Source organism: Chinchilla lanigera, unplaced genomic scaffold (genome assembly GCF_000276665.1).
Source record: "Chinchilla lanigera isolate Chin_1 unplaced genomic scaffold, ChiLan1.0 scaffold00067, whole genome shotgun sequence".
In the NCBI taxonomy this organism is placed as follows: Eukaryota; Metazoa; Chordata; class Mammalia; order Rodentia; family Chinchillidae; genus Chinchilla; species Chinchilla lanigera.
The window spans coordinates 4,506,942-4,521,931 of NW_004955468.1; the positions used below are offsets into that span (position 1 = coordinate 4,506,942).

Below are 14,990 nucleotides of genomic sequence, written 5' to 3' on the forward strand. Positions count from 1 at the left end.
AGGCCCTTAGTTTTTGAGATGTTTGGAATTTGTTCTTCCTTTACTTGTAGCCAGTAACATCCTACATCATGCACCCAGGATGTCTGATGGGTGAACTAGTGTGGTGCAGGAATTTAAACAGTACTATGGCTAGTCATTCTGATACCAGTGGCCTCACTGGGGATTGTCCTAGCTGCCTGCCTTGAGAGTCCCCACTTCCCTGCTATGCATGATTATGGGGATCATAATATAGAAGGAAGCCATGAATTAACTATAGCTACCAATCGCAAAATTAATTAAGATCACTCCCAGGATGCACTTGTCATGAACCCTGCTAACTGCCTTTGAGTGTGCACTAGGGTGTGAGGATTATCTGGGAAGGATAACTTTATGGGTAATGGAAGTGTTCTTTCTCTTAATATGGGCTACTAATACATATATGTGTGCACTGGTCCAAATTAGGTCTATGCATGTTTAAGATATGCACATTTCATTGCATGCAAATTTTACTTCAGAAAGAAACGGTAAGCACTGAACTCTAGATAGCAATATGCATGCTGGTACGTTTAGGGCCAAAGAGTATGTCTGCTTTAAAATCCTTCACTTTAAAACACATCAAGAGGGGATATAGCTCAGCGGCACAAGTGCCTGCCTGACAAGTGCAAGGTCCTGAGTTCGATTCCCAGTACAAAACAAAAACAAAAACATATCAAAGGAATCAGATGAGCTGATGAATAAACCGAAGGGTGAACTAGTAGATTGCTAAAGCAAGATTAGAAAAATGTTAATTAGAATATGTAGATGGTGAGTGTATGCGTGTAATAGGAACACTCGTTCAATTTTTTCTATAGAATTGGAATTTTTCATAATCAAAAACTGGGAGGAAAATGACACCAGACAGGATCCAACGGGGATCCTCCAAAGGGAAGAAGGGGAGCTTAACTCCTTCCCACTCAGGGAATAAGTAGTAGGTTTGCTCACATCACAGAAATGCATTTCAGGGCATGTCAGTGAGAGGCATAAGCAGGTTTATTAGGCAGAATCAAAGAAATGCACACTCAGAGCAAACAGAGCTCAAGTGTGCAAGCAAGGTGTGCATTGTGGTCTGGGGCCGGGCATTTCTCTGTGGCCTTGGGTGTGAACTAAACACGGAGGAGCTAGGCTGTGTTGAGCCAGCTGTTGTGGAATGCAAATCCTTTGTGCCTGTTTGAAGTTTAGTGATGGGGCAACCAATTAGTGGTTCTGTTTCCGTGAGGGAGGAGTTCTGTGGAGCGTGAATTTGAATCCTGAGTATTGGAGGGAAACCATAGACTCAGCTGATATAAGTAAAACGCTTGAGCCCAGTTCACAGGTTCCCTGCGTCTCAGACTCAGGAATTTGGGGAGTGAGTTTTCTGGGAGCGGGGAGAAACAAAAGCATAGGAACCTTGGGTAGTTTTGTTTCCTGAAGCTGCAATTTTTTTTTTTTTTTAAATCTTGTATTCTCTTTTGCACTCTTTTTTATTGGTTATACAGATTAATGAGTTTTATTTTGGTCTAATGCATGCAATTGACATACTTTGATCATTTTCACCTTTTCTGCTCTCTCCCCTAGTTTTACACTTTTAGGGGAGATCTTGATGTGTACAATATCCATATTCAGCCCTCTATTGCCTAACTCTAACCCCCTCCCATCCCTCTCAGTCCCTTCCTCTTGTCTAATAATAGTGTCCCTTCTACTTTCTAATTGATATTGGGGAAATGCTAGATGTCAGATACACTGAGTTCGCATTCCCTTCAGTCAAAGAATGAATTCCAAGGAGCAGTGGAGCTTAAGAGTAGGAAAATTTATTGGGGAATAGGAATAGCTCCTGACAGACAGGAGGGGTCCCAAATGGGTTGCCTGCAATTTTTCTTAAAAGTACAGTGATACCATATAATTTTACAATTATGATTTTCCTTGTCTTTTTTCTACTTATCTTTATTTCTTTTATCTTACCTCAAAAAGCCTATCCAGTCACCCCTTGGAAGGCAGGGGACTTGTTCCAGGGCTCTCTCAGATCCAAAATCTGAGAATGCTTGAGCCCCTTGTAGAAAACTGTCATGTTTGTAATCTAACCTAACACAGGTTCCCATATACTTCACGTCTCTAGATACCTAGTGCAGTGGAAATGCTACGTGCTATTCTACTATATTGTTTAGGAAATAAGGACAAGGAGAAGAATCTGCACATGTTCTATACAGAGGCAGTTTTTCCCCAAATATTTTCGATCCCCAGTTGGTTGAACCCACATGTATGTGGAACCTACAGATGCAGATGGCTGATTGTACACAGTTAGAGATCTACACGGTCCACTGCTGCGGTACCCCCTAAAGGCTCGTGGTTCGAACCAGGCAGAAACTTACAATGTTCTCACTGACACTGGACCAGACCCTGTGTCCTGCTGTTGTGTCCTCCAGGGAGGTGGTCCCCAGTGGCTGGAGACCTCAAGGCCACACTGCAAGCTGAGGAAGTGGGAAGGCAGAAAGAAGTGGGGTTTTGTTCCTCGAAGATAACTGATACAGACACCAAAACAGTGATGCTGATCCTTATGGTGACAGTGGTCCCCAGCACATACTCCCTGACTTCGAGCACAGTCCTACTCTAAGTGTTAGTATGGGTTAACATATTCCCACTGACTTGCACCACCAGGAGTACCTGCATGACTGTCCCATCAACAGCTTGCACAGGTAAGACGAGTGGTACAGCCATACATGGGACACTGATACACACACCACCGGGGGGTTGGAGACATACGGCCAGTTGTGAATGTGTTAATCCATTTACTCCTCACTGCTGTGTCCCGAGGCAGTTGCTGGCTTCTCCTCTGTGTAAGTCACCAAGCCCCGCAAGAAGGTCTCTACTTCTTTATGTTGTTAGTGGGAGGGAGCACAGGATGAATCAGGAGAGGAAGTCGCAGAGAATGATTTTGTGGGTCACACTGGTGAATCACAAGACTGTGGCATAATGATCTTGGGATGAAAAGCCTCACAGCAGAAGTTAGGGCTGCTGCTCATCTCTGGAGGGAGGAAGTGAGGGACAGGGAAGAGATGGGGCAGCAGGCACAGTGGCAAGGCCAGCAGACCGGCCAGTCGGGAAGGGAGGCTGCCAGTCAAGAGCTTGGAATCTGGGGGCTGGGGATTTAGCTCAGCGGCAAAAGCGCCTGCCTGGCAAGCACAAGGTCGTGAGTTCGGTTTCCGGTACCGGAGAAAAAAACCAAAAAAAACAAAAAAAGAGCTTGGAATCTGGAGGGCTCCTCGAATGCAACCCCGAGTGTCACCATGTCCCATTCTTGTTAAGTGTTCCCATCCCCTCCCAAGGACATCTGAGCGGGGGACAATAACATCAGCACTGAGCACCGAGGGCTCAGACGCACTGTCTTCAGGGAGCGCTTCCGCTGGGAAGGCCTGGAATCGTCCTCCTAGACGGATCCATGCAGGAAAAGCTGCACCCAGTGCGAGGCTGGGGCTGAACGAGCACAGCCCCAACACAGTGCGGAGCGTCATGAAGCCCTGCTCTGGACCAGGTGCTGCTCACAGCGGGGGCCCTGGGTTCGTTCATTCTGTCCTCCCAGCAATGAGAAAGTGGTAGGTGTGGGTACCTGGCTCTTCCCACACATGGCGAAACAGAGGCACAGAGAGGTGACCCCATCCATGCAAGGCCATTGTGCTGGGGACCCCTCTGTGAACCCCCACCACAGAGATCACTGCCAAGCAAGGATAAGTGAAGCATCCACTCCCCAAAGGTGAGCACCGTGCTGAGGAGCTCCTGGGCCCCTCACCTGCATTTCAGCTGCAGTGACCACAGCATCAGCTGTGGAAATGCCGAGGGCGTCAGTGGCTGGAGCAATGCTAATTCCCCCCACACAGGGAACTTTACCTGGTGGGGCCGCCAGGCTGTCTAATTGGTATGAATGTTACCTGGAAAAGTCTGTAAAATGGGGATGATAATGGCATTTATAGAGAATCAATTGAGGCAGGGTGAGTTTTCATATGTGGAGGAGTTGGGACATATGTCGAGCCCATTCTAATGTCAGCCGTTGTAAGAAATAGGATTATGGCTTCGATTTAAAAATAAATTGCCAGGCATGATGGTGCACACCTGTCATCCCAGCACTAGGGAGGCTGAGGAAGTGGGTTGCTGTGAGTTCAAGGCCAGCCCTTACTATGTAGCAAGACCCTATTTCAAAACAACAACAACAATACTAACAACAACCAACAGCCAGGAATAGTAGCATGAACTTGTAGTCACAGCTACTTGGGAGGCGGAGGCAGGAGCATCTCTTGAACCCAGGAATATTTTCTTTTAAAAAATAAAAGAAGGAAAACATATTAACAAACAGACATCCATTTACAAAATAGCATAAGAACAATACAAACAAAACAGAGTTACAAAGTTGTAGGACATTAATAGTGGTTGTTGTATTACTTATTGATATCTTCAAAGTGGTTTCTCAAGAAGACAAATAGAGACACGCAACATTGATCAAATAAGTAATCATTAAGTGTTCCTTCCTGCAACAGAAGACAGTAGTACAACTGTGTTAGTCATCCTGTATATACATACTTATATAATTTCCCCTTCTTTCCAAACCCAGGGATTTGAGACCAGTCTGGGCAACACAACAAGACTCCATCTCAAAAAGAGAGAGAAGAAAAGAGGGGATGGGAGGGGAAGAAGAGGGACAGCATAAAAGAGAGAAAAAAGAGGCTATCAAGACAGAGCAAAGGAAGAAAGATGGAAGGAAAAAAGAAGAACAGGAATGAAGAGAGAAGAAGAAAACATTTTAGCAGCAGAGAGAAGGAAGAAAATGAAAGAAGTGTTCAAAAAAGAAGGAAGAAGGAAGAAGGAAGCAGGAAGCAGGAAGCAGGAAGCAGGAAGCGGGAAGCGGGAAGTGGAAAGCAGGAAGCAGGAAGCAGGAAGCAGGAAGAATGCTCCAGAGGTTCCCAGGAACAACTGAAAACAGGACTTAGTCCCTACAGCAGTTGATGGCAGGGCAGAAAACGTGCAGCAGGGCAGTTTGCCGGCTCAGAGCCCCCTGGATTCTATTCCCAGCTCGGCTACACTCTGGCCACGAGGCTGCGAGTAATGAACCATCTTTCTCAAGCCTCAGTCTCCCCACTGCAAAATGTGAACCGCCTCCCACCCCTGCCACAGACCGGCATGAGATCCCGACAGATCTGTGCAGCAAAGTGAGTCTCGCCTCTGTGAGGAGCAGGTGGCTCTCCACTGGTAAGATGCCATTATGCGTGCCCAGTTTGCACTTGGCAGACAAATCAAAAGGCTAGAAATAGCCACATCTTGGTTTCTCATAAATGTGTTAAGCATGACTTGGTAGCTTGGTAGCTTGCCCAGGTTTCTTGTCAGGGTGGTGGGCAAGGACTGTTTTGCAAGGGTCTGCTGGGTGTTCAGGTCATGGTCACGGGCAAGTGCACGAACCAAGACTCAGAAGGAACCTCGGCTGCCTAGAGCAGCTGTCGCCTCTCCCAGCCCACACCTCCTTGGCCCAGGCCCACGTCAGCCACTCAGGGGCCTGGCCAGCTCTGCCCAGTGACTCAGGCACGGCCACTGGCCTGGTTGCCTGAGTTCACCCTGCTGGCCCAGCCTGTGGTGGGTCAGTCTGTCTACAGATGGTTCTGGGAAGGCTGTGCCTGGTGGCGGTGGAGGACAGAGGGAGAGGCAGGCACGGGGCTCACTGGAGCACTGGGCTCTCCTGACCTAGGGACCCTCTCCCACCTCACCCCTGAAGTTCTCCGAGGCTGGCGCTGCTCCTGGCTCAGGACTGGGATGTGGGGACAGCGGATGCAGATTCCACATCTGTGCCGGAGTTCAAGGCCCAGCAGCCCTGTATGTGACCCTGATTTCCCCATCTGTGAAATGGAGACAGTAACAGTGCCCAGTTCACAAGGTGGCTGGAGGCATTGACTGGATGGTGGCTGTAACGGTTCAGATCAAGGATGTCCCCCCAGAGGCCTCCTGGACTCACTCACGGGGGTTACTGAAGGCGACTGGCTCATGGGGCAGTATAGCTGGCCCAGTGGAAGTAGGGTATGGTCAGAAGAGGGTCACTGGGGGTGTGACCTGAAAGCGTCTCTCCTGCCGAGGCCCGCCCCTTCACTCTCTGCTTTGTGGCTGCTGTGCTGTGTGCCGCTCTCCTCCACTATGCTGTTTCTGCCTAGGAGCTGGCTAACGATGGGTTTTATCCTTGAGGCAAAAAATCCTCCCCACCTTTAAATTGTGGGTATTGGCCATTTTGTCCCAGCTACAGGAAAGTAACTAAGACAGTGATGGTAATAATTTCCTGACACTCTGAATAGGGTCCAGTATCCGCTCTGAATGAAGGATTGCTACTATTTCTATTTCTCTGCTAAAACTCTGTGGTGATTTAAAGCAAGCAACTCTCCATCCCACCACTTACAATCCATGTAACCTTAGTCATGGATTTAATCTCTTTATGCCTCAATTTCCTCATCTGTAAAATGGGAGCGTTTCCTATTTAAACCTCATAGAGGGTGATGAGAATAAGTTAACACCTGCCATGTACTTAGAACAGTGCCGGCACACAGTAAACACTGCATTATTATTGCCACATTGATAATGCTATTGTTCTAAGACAGGTGCTCTTGGTGCTCAGGGTGTAGCTCAGTGGTAAAGGGCCTGCTGAGTATGTACAAGGTCTTGAATCCCATCCCTAACTTCATTTTTAAAAAAGTGCTCTCTCCATGGGGGTTGCTAGGCTGTTGTGAAGTAATGCTGGGACTGCTGAAGGCCAGTTCATCTTCTCTTGGTGGAACTGATTCTCCCGTCCCTCTGGGCTCTGGTCCTGAGAATGTTGAACGATGAAGTCCAGGGGCTCAGCAGTGGGGAACAAAGTAAGTATGGTTTATTAGAAAGAACAAGGAAAAGCTCTCGCTAACCAAGGGGGTCTCCAAGAGAGGATACCGAGGAGGTGTCTAAGTTTAGGTAGGGCTTTATATACACTTTGTTAGGCTATCTTGGTGGGCACAGGAAAATGAGATGGGGAAACAGTGTGGTGTGCCTGTTAGCTAGGCTTCTGACATCAGGAGGAATAGCCTTCCCTTGTACCCCAGCTTCCCAGGGCTCATCTCATTTTACCCAGACCCTTGGACTTTGAAACAATGTGGTTGCCATTTTTAGTTAAGCCTCTGATGTTTGAATGCTGAGCCTCTCTTTCTTTGTGTTTTGATTTTTCCAGGACCATTTTGGTTTGCTTAAGTCTCCACCCCAGGTGCCTATTGTTTGTCTATCTCACTGGTCTCACTGGGAAGCATCTGCTTGGGGATTCAGGCAGTGTAGAAAAAGTGGAGTAGAGAGATGGAGGAAGACAACTTTGAAGGGCATTGTATGAACATCTGGCTCTAATGGTGCCTGAAGCAGGACATACCCCTGAACTTCCCAATTCCAAGAGCCCGTAAACTCCTTCTCAGTTTAAACTACTTTGTTTGGATTTCTGTTACTTGTAGCCAGGTGCATTTTGACTAATACAGAAGGCTACTGGGGCTCAAATAATAGGTAGGGAACATAGATAAGCGGGTGGAGGATGCTAGGGAAGGGAAGAGACTCAGATCCAGATGAGCAGGCCAGCTGCAGCCCTGGCCTCCTAGTTGGAACTGTGATGCCATGTTGTGCCTACTGGAGGGTGGGAGGCTGGAGGTTCCCCACCACCTGCCATGCAGCCGCCTGACATAGAACCCTTCAGCTATGCTGATAGGCTGATATGACCACAGGTGTGTGAAGGGCCCAACATGACCAGAAGAGCTAACTACCCATTTGGGCTCAGCCTGCATCACCAACCCCTAGAACACGGACAGAAATACAGCAATGCTGTTTTTTCAGCCACTGAGTTTGGGGTAACTTCTTACACATCAAGGTCCTTCTGAAACCTTGAACTTCAAGTCGCATGGCAAGCCTGAGGCCTGCTCAGTCTAGTCCCTGGAGATAGCATGCAAGTTCTGGGGCTGAGCTTCATGTGGCCTTACAACTTTTGCTTATTTTCTTGGGCCCCTGTCACCCCCTTATGGTCAAGCCTGGGTTGGCCGCTGGACCATGCGGAGGAGGCCTCAGTCTCCCCATCTGATGAGTCTACTCCAACCTGCAGGGGCCTGACTCCCAAATAAGTGAGCTACAGCTGAGATCAGCTGAGCCAACTCCAGCTCACAGCTGATCGGAAAAGCACAAACTATCCCCACTGAGGCCAGAATTGCCCAGCCAACTTGGAGACTTGTAAACAATAGTGTTTATCATTCAAAAATCTCTTGATTGCAGGGATATTTACTTTGCAGCCATAACTGACGCAATTACCTTTGCATACATGAGCAAACGAATTCACATCTTTGGGCCTCGATTTCCTTCTGTGAGTCATTTGGGATGGTTGTAAATACGCCATGAGCTCACGATCCTAAAGTTCTTGGTACAGTCTGGCTGCCTTGGTTCCTTCAGACTGCTATAATAAATTCTTTGTTGTTGTATGAAAAATTGCCACAAATTTAGTGTCTTAAGACAGCACCCATTTACAACCCCACAGCTTCTGTGGAGAGGCATGCAGGCGGGCGTGCCTGGGTCCCCTACCAGGTCTCACACGACTGCAGTGAAGGTGCTGATAGGGTTTCATCTTCATTTTACCTGAAGGAGAACCTGCTTCTCAGCTCCACTGACTGTTGGCAGGTTCACTTTCACTTCCTTCTGGTTGTGCAGCTGAGGCTCTGGGATATTTGCTGGCTGCCCATGGGAGGCCATCCTCAGGACTTGAAGGCCACTTGCAGCTGCTACAGGAGTCCCTACAACCCACAGCTCCTTGACACATGGGCTTTCTCAATATGGCGGCTACGTTAGCTTTGTTACTGTAAGAAAATACCTGAGATAAGCTGTGGGAAGGAAACACTCACAGTTTCAGAGGGTTCAGTCCATGGTTAGTTGGTTGGTTTGTTCAGTTGCTTCAGGGCAGGAGCCCATAGTGAGACAATGTACTTAATCATGGTATATCCAGGAAGGACAAAGAAGCAAACAGAGACAGACCAAGAAAAGAGCCAGGTCCCAATATCCCTTTCAAGGGCACACTCCTAATGACCCAACTCCCTTCCACTACACCTCACCTGCTAAAGATTCTACCACCTTCTAATAGCATTATGGGTTGAGAACTAAGCTTTTAACACATGAGCCTTTGGGGACACTTATCCAAACAATAGGAGCTGCTTATGTCATCAAGCCAGTGCAACTTTGCTCTAATTTGCTAATCACAGGGGAGTGGGACAGAGCCCAATACCACTGCCACACACTACTGGTTAGAAGCAAGGTCACAGGTCCAGTCCACACTGAAATGGAGGTGGGAGTCATTGGGGTCACCTCTGGGGCTGCTGCCATAGCGGGAAGACAGGCTCAACTTCAGGTCCTGAGACCTTCATGTCTGCGTAGACCAGCCTGGCAGAGGCATGTACTTGTTCCAGTACCTATAAAATGGGGCCAGGGGGATATAGGTTCAAGACACAGATGTGGGGGTGGGGCGCAGACGGGGACAGAGATCTCCTTTCCCCATTCTATCACCAACCTGATCTCAAGATGTGTGACTCAAGCAGGTTGCTTGTGCCTCCTCCGCCTCCATGTTCCTGACTGCAGAAATGGTTACTAGTACAACAGTGTCATGGGCAACGGTAGCATCAGGAGGTCTAACGGTATTTGCCACAACCATTGTTGATATTCTCAGCCTCTGTTTCTTCATGAGGCCCCGTTCATCCTCAGGCAGAGACCCTTGAGTCCCTGGGCCGTGTGAGGCCCAGGGGGATACGCTCTGCCCTGTCCTCCAGGGCCCGGCTCTGCTCGGGGAGAATTTCCCATCGACCCTGTCACTGCTTCACAGTGGAAATGTAGGGCAATGAATTTTAAAAGGCATTAATATTTCATTCCTTACTCGTATACTCTGCTGAACTGTGTGTGTCATTTCTGGGAACAGTCAGGCCTGGTGGGGGATCAGCTGAGCCAGAACTGGGACCCTTTGTGGAGGGACTGATGAGGGTTCTTCTCTCACCAGAGCAAGGAGGGGTGACAGGTGTCCAGGCCACCATGGGCCTTAACTTGGGGAGCTATGGCTGAGCCTGAAGGCCTCAGCATAGGTGGGGAAGAGTGGAGCAAGGGACAAGCAGGGGAAAGGCAGGCAGCTCCATGCAGACCTGGGAGGACCTGGAACTTACACCCACCCGTACACACACACACACACACACACACACACACACCCCTTTATGTGAGAGGCTGGGGTGAGGGAGGAGGCTACCATTGACCCCACCCAAAGATTCACTCTGAGAATGAGCTTCCTCCCGCTCCCTCCTGGGGAACACAGGCTTGAGCCAGGCCAGCTGGGTTTGAACTGGAGCCCCACCTTCCAGTAATCATCCAGCCTTGCCTCAGTTTCCTTTTCTGTGCAGTGGCTGAGCAGACCAGATCTGAAACAGGAAGGGCTCAGTCATCTTCAGCTATCCCCCCAGGTCAGTCAACTTTTCACGGGGCAATGTGGCCCAGGCAGAGAGCAGAAGCCGCAGGAGGGACGAGAGAGGCCAGAAGGGTAGAAGGCCAGGACCGGGGTCCCCGAGGGCTTGTTTTATTTCACCAGCAGTGTCCGATTTCTGCTTTTGCCAGAGAGAGGGCTGAGGGTTTTGAGCAGCAGCAGCCCCAAAACCAAGACTGTGCCCACGAATGGCAGCAGTTTCAACCACAGAGGAATGGAGAGTGTCTTCGAGACTGGTTCCTGGGTCTTGTTCTCTCTTGTCTGAGGTTCCTTTGGCTTCAGGGCACCCAGGGGATTGAACTGGGCTACGACCTCCTGCTCCACAAAGCACCTATAAATGGCTGGCTGGAAGATCTGCAGTTGCCGACCGCCCGAGGGGATGTCCAGGGTGCTGTGGAGATTCTTGCCCGAGAGCTCGTTCTGCCAGGTCAAGGGGGTGTTGTTAGCCTCCCAGCTGACGGGCCTGCAAGGGAGACAAAGTCAGCCGCAAGGTCCCAAGGAGAAAGGGGGACTGATATCAGAAGGGAGGTGGAGATGGTGGCCCCTCTGCCCTGGCGGCCACTGCACCAGTCAGCAGTTAGCAGGGGCAGATGGGGTCTGTGTGGCCAGGTGCTCCCACCACTGTCCCCACCACCAGCTGGGACCTGGGCCAAAGCCTCCAGCTCCTTGTGTTTCTACCCTCTTGCTGTAGAAGAGGGTAACGATTGTACCTGCCTCCCTAGTAGCCTATTTGCAGGAATGAGAAAGAACAGTCCCAACTGGGCATGGTGGCACATGCCTATAATCCCAGCACTTGGGAGGCTGAGGCAGGAGGATTATTGCAAGTTTGAGATCAGCCTGGACTGCAAAGTGAGCTCAAGGCCAACCCGAACTGCATAGTGAGATCCTGTTTCAAAAAGACAAAGAAAGAAAGAAAGAAAGAAAGAAAGAAAGAAAGAAAGAAGGAAAGAAAGAAAGAAAGAAGGAAAGGATAGTCCCTAAGTAATGTGTTGGCCCTGCCTGCTCTATTCCCATTGTTCACTTGGCCCAGCCACACTGGTATCCTAGATGGTCTTCAGACATGCTGGACATAGTCCTGCCTCGGGGCTTACTGCCTGGCTGTTCCCTCCACCTGGAATGCTGTTCCTCCATGCACACAGCTCTCCACTACCTTTTACTCTTGCCCCAAATGGCTCTTCTCAGGGAGGCCTCCCTGACTGGCCTGTTCACTGGCCATTAGCCTTTATTACCATCTAAAATATTTGTTTCTCACTGAGGGCAGGAAGGAGTGCTGGTCATTTTTGTCCTGTACTGTGTCCATGTACCCAGAACGTGTTGAGCATATAAACAGCCAGGGCAAGTGTGACAATAAATGGGTGGGGTGCACAGCGAGTCTAGCATGGCCAAAGAATGAGGGGAGTCCTCACCAGCCGACACTGGGACAAGGCCAAAAGTCACAAAAGCAGTAGCTGATCCCTACCTAAAGCGTGGGACCGTATGTCAGACCAGACACGGTGTGGGCACACGACTGTCACTGGCCCTCTTAAATCACGATGACCCCAAGAGGCCATGGTGACCGAGGTTTCTGTCCTGAGTTGGGTAGTGGCCCCCTCAAATTCACATCTTCCCCAGAACCTTATTTGGAAATTGGGCTGTTGCAGTTATAACCAGATTAGAAAGAGGAGCTACCAGAATAGGCAGCCCTAGAGGCAATACGACCTCTGTCTTAGAGGAGAAGGAGATGAGACTGAGAGATGTGGACATGCAGGAGTAGCCGAGAAATACCATGGAACAGAGAGAGGAGCAAGGCAGCCACAAGCCAAAGAAAGAGGTCCCAGGGTCCCCTGCTCCTATGGGAGCCAGGAGGGGTTCCACCCGTGAGGCACCAGAGTGACAGTGACACCAACTTCCAGCCTCCAAGATGGTACCACATGTATTTCTGTGGTTCTAAGTCAACTGGTTTATGGTTCTCTGTGCTGGTAGCCCTAGGAAAGAAATACAGTCCTAAAGTACAAATGGGAAAACTGAGGCACAGAGGAAAGCTACAGGCCCAAAGTCGCACAGCTGGAAAGAGGCAGAGATGGGGCTGCAACCCAAGCCAGATCCCAGGACTAAAACCTCACAAGCAATGCCGCTCTAGTTGGGTGTGGTGTAATCACAGCACTCAGGAGGCTGAGGCAGGAGGACTGCCATGAGTTCCAGGCCAGGTTGGGCTACATAGTAAGTTCAAGGCCAGCCTGCACTACATAGCAAGTCCTTGTCTTAAAAAAAAAAAAAAAAATGCCATTCCTGCTGACCATGGTGGTATATGTTGGTACCTCAGCACTCGGAAGGCTGAGACAGGACAATGGCTGTGAGTTTGAGGCCAGTGTAGGCTATATAATGATAAAGAAAAAAGAAATGCCACTCCTCAACTCCTCAGACAGAAGAAAGGCCACCTCTCACAGAAAAATAAAAGACCTTCTGATTTCCAGCCACCAGGATAGTGAGAACATAAACTTTGTTGTTTAAATCAAACGGCGAGGGCTGGGGATTTAGCTCAGTGGCACAGCCCCTGCCTGGCAAGCTCAAGGTCGTGAGTTCAATTCCTGGTCCTAGAAAAAAAACAACAAAAAAAAAAAAAGAGGAAAAAAAGAAAATCAAACGCCAAAAAAAAAGAAGAGGAAGGAGAAAGAGGAGAAAAAGGAGGGAGGAGGAAAAGGAGGAGGAACAAGGCACCCCGATCCCTCCAGCAGTCCCTCTGTTCTTATCCTGTGTTCCCTGTGGTTTGCGCTGGGGAACCCTTGAGGCAAGTGACACTCACTAGGTGGGAGGGGGTTCAAACTCCCTCTGCTGCACCTTCCAAACTGTGGTGCTCTCTGGGGAGCAGATTGCTTTTCTACTTAATGGCGGAGGAAGCAGAGAGGTTAGGGAGAAACACACAAGGTCCCAGAGTGACAGAGAGGGGAGCAGAAGTCACAGCTGGGTTACACAAGAAGGAAAACTGATAGAGGGAGCAAAGCCAGATTCCACAGAGCTCGTGACTACAGGGGGCCAGAGGTTGCCTGGGCTCCCCCGTGCTGGTGTCCCATGCAAGAAGGGCTTCATAGGCATCTGGGAACGGGTAAGAGAACCCACAGTCGAGTATGTGGAATATAGGGTCAGCACCACCCCTTCCCCCCAGGAGCCCCTTGGGCAAGAACTGCACCCTCGGAGCCAGGTTCCCCTTCTGTAAAATAGGTCTCCTCTGAGTCCACAGCTTCTGGGGCAGGAGAGTGAGGTGGGAGAGGGTGCTGCGCACAAAGACAGTTTGTCCAGGCCCTGGATGCAGCACCTGATGGGGCAGGGGAAGCGGTGGGAAGAGGAAGAGAAGATCTCCCACGGGCTCCTGGCAGGAGAACAGCAAATGAACATGAACTCTAGCGTCGCTATCCTCTTCTCCAGGACCTTTTGGGCCCTTCTGGAGGAGGCAGCGGTTCCTTGGGATCTCTTAATTTCTGGGCTTCCCCCACCACAGCCCATCACTCCACCTGAGCTCCTCCTGTTCCAGCTCTGACCACCTCGAGTATCTCCACCTTGGACACTGGGCTTCCTGAAAGCCAGACCTGGCACTATCTTGATGATCAAAGAGCTTGTGTGGTGCCTGAACAGAACTCCACCCCCACCCAGGCTTCCACCGGGCCAGCTGGCTTCGGGACAGAGGCAGGAGTGGGAGCCGCGTCTCATCACCTGTACATGGATGCTATAGGGCAGTGGAGCCACAAAGATTCCTGTTCCTCATTGAACTTGAAGTTGTCATAGATGACAAAGCCCACCGGGGCAAATGATGTGTCCTTACATTCCACCAAACAGGTTTCTACTTGCACCTCAGGCCGCATGCGGGATGACCAACCCAGGACCTCCCCCAGGTAGAGTCCACAGGGCATGGGGTCCTCCAGAGGCTCATCAACATAGCAGTAGCCCAGGCGCTTGCGTTCTCCAGGTACCCCACAGCGGTTACAGTCCTGCCAGGGCTCCCACTGGGTGAACATGATCTCTCTGCTGCCCTCACGCACGCTTTGATTCTGCAAGGGCATCACCTGCAGTGCGTTGTGTGTAATATGCACAGTGCTCATGTCCTGGAAGTCAATCTCAAACTGGATCACTTCAGTGTTGCTTTTGTCCCAGCAGTGGTAGAGGCCTTTCTGGGATGGCAGAGGGTTGGTGATGGCAAGATTGTTCTCCGATGTTATTTCTATGTTGGAAACCTTGGAAGGGTCATAGGCTCGGCTCTCTTTGCTCATCGAGAAGTAGTACTTCCAGTGTCCCCCAAAGAGGGGGCATTCCAGGAGGACATCATTACCAGACAGCAGGGCCAGCTGACATTTTTGGCCCCGAGGACAGCTGATAGGAGTGTAGAATCCCGGCACTGGGACAGCAAGGCTGAGAAGCAGCCACAGGGTGGTCAGCATGGTGGACTGGCTGGACTGGCACTGTGGCAGTGGGCCAGGCACCAGGCAAGGCACTGTGAGGTCACCAT

At 50.0% G+C, this 14,990-nt stretch overlaps 1 protein-coding gene across 3 annotated transcripts in view; it reads right to left on the reverse strand.

Annotated features, from left to right (window-relative positions):
* Positions 1-10,571: 10,571 nt before the first annotated feature.
* Fam187b (family with sequence similarity 187, member B) overlaps positions 10,572-14,990 on the reverse strand; it is a 22,447-nt gene continuing 18,028 nt past the window's right edge. For 2 of the 3 annotated variants that reach the window (XM_005400031.2, XM_005400033.2), the window contains one exon: positions 10,572-10,976. In XM_005400031.2, the coding sequence (XP_005400088.1) occupies positions 10,607-10,976 (370 nt within the window). In that variant the 3' untranslated portion in view covers positions 10,572-10,606. Of the gene's footprint in view, positions 10,977-14,200; positions 14,985-14,990 lie in introns of those variants that run through there. The other variant, XM_005400032.2, reaches the window with a different exon arrangement.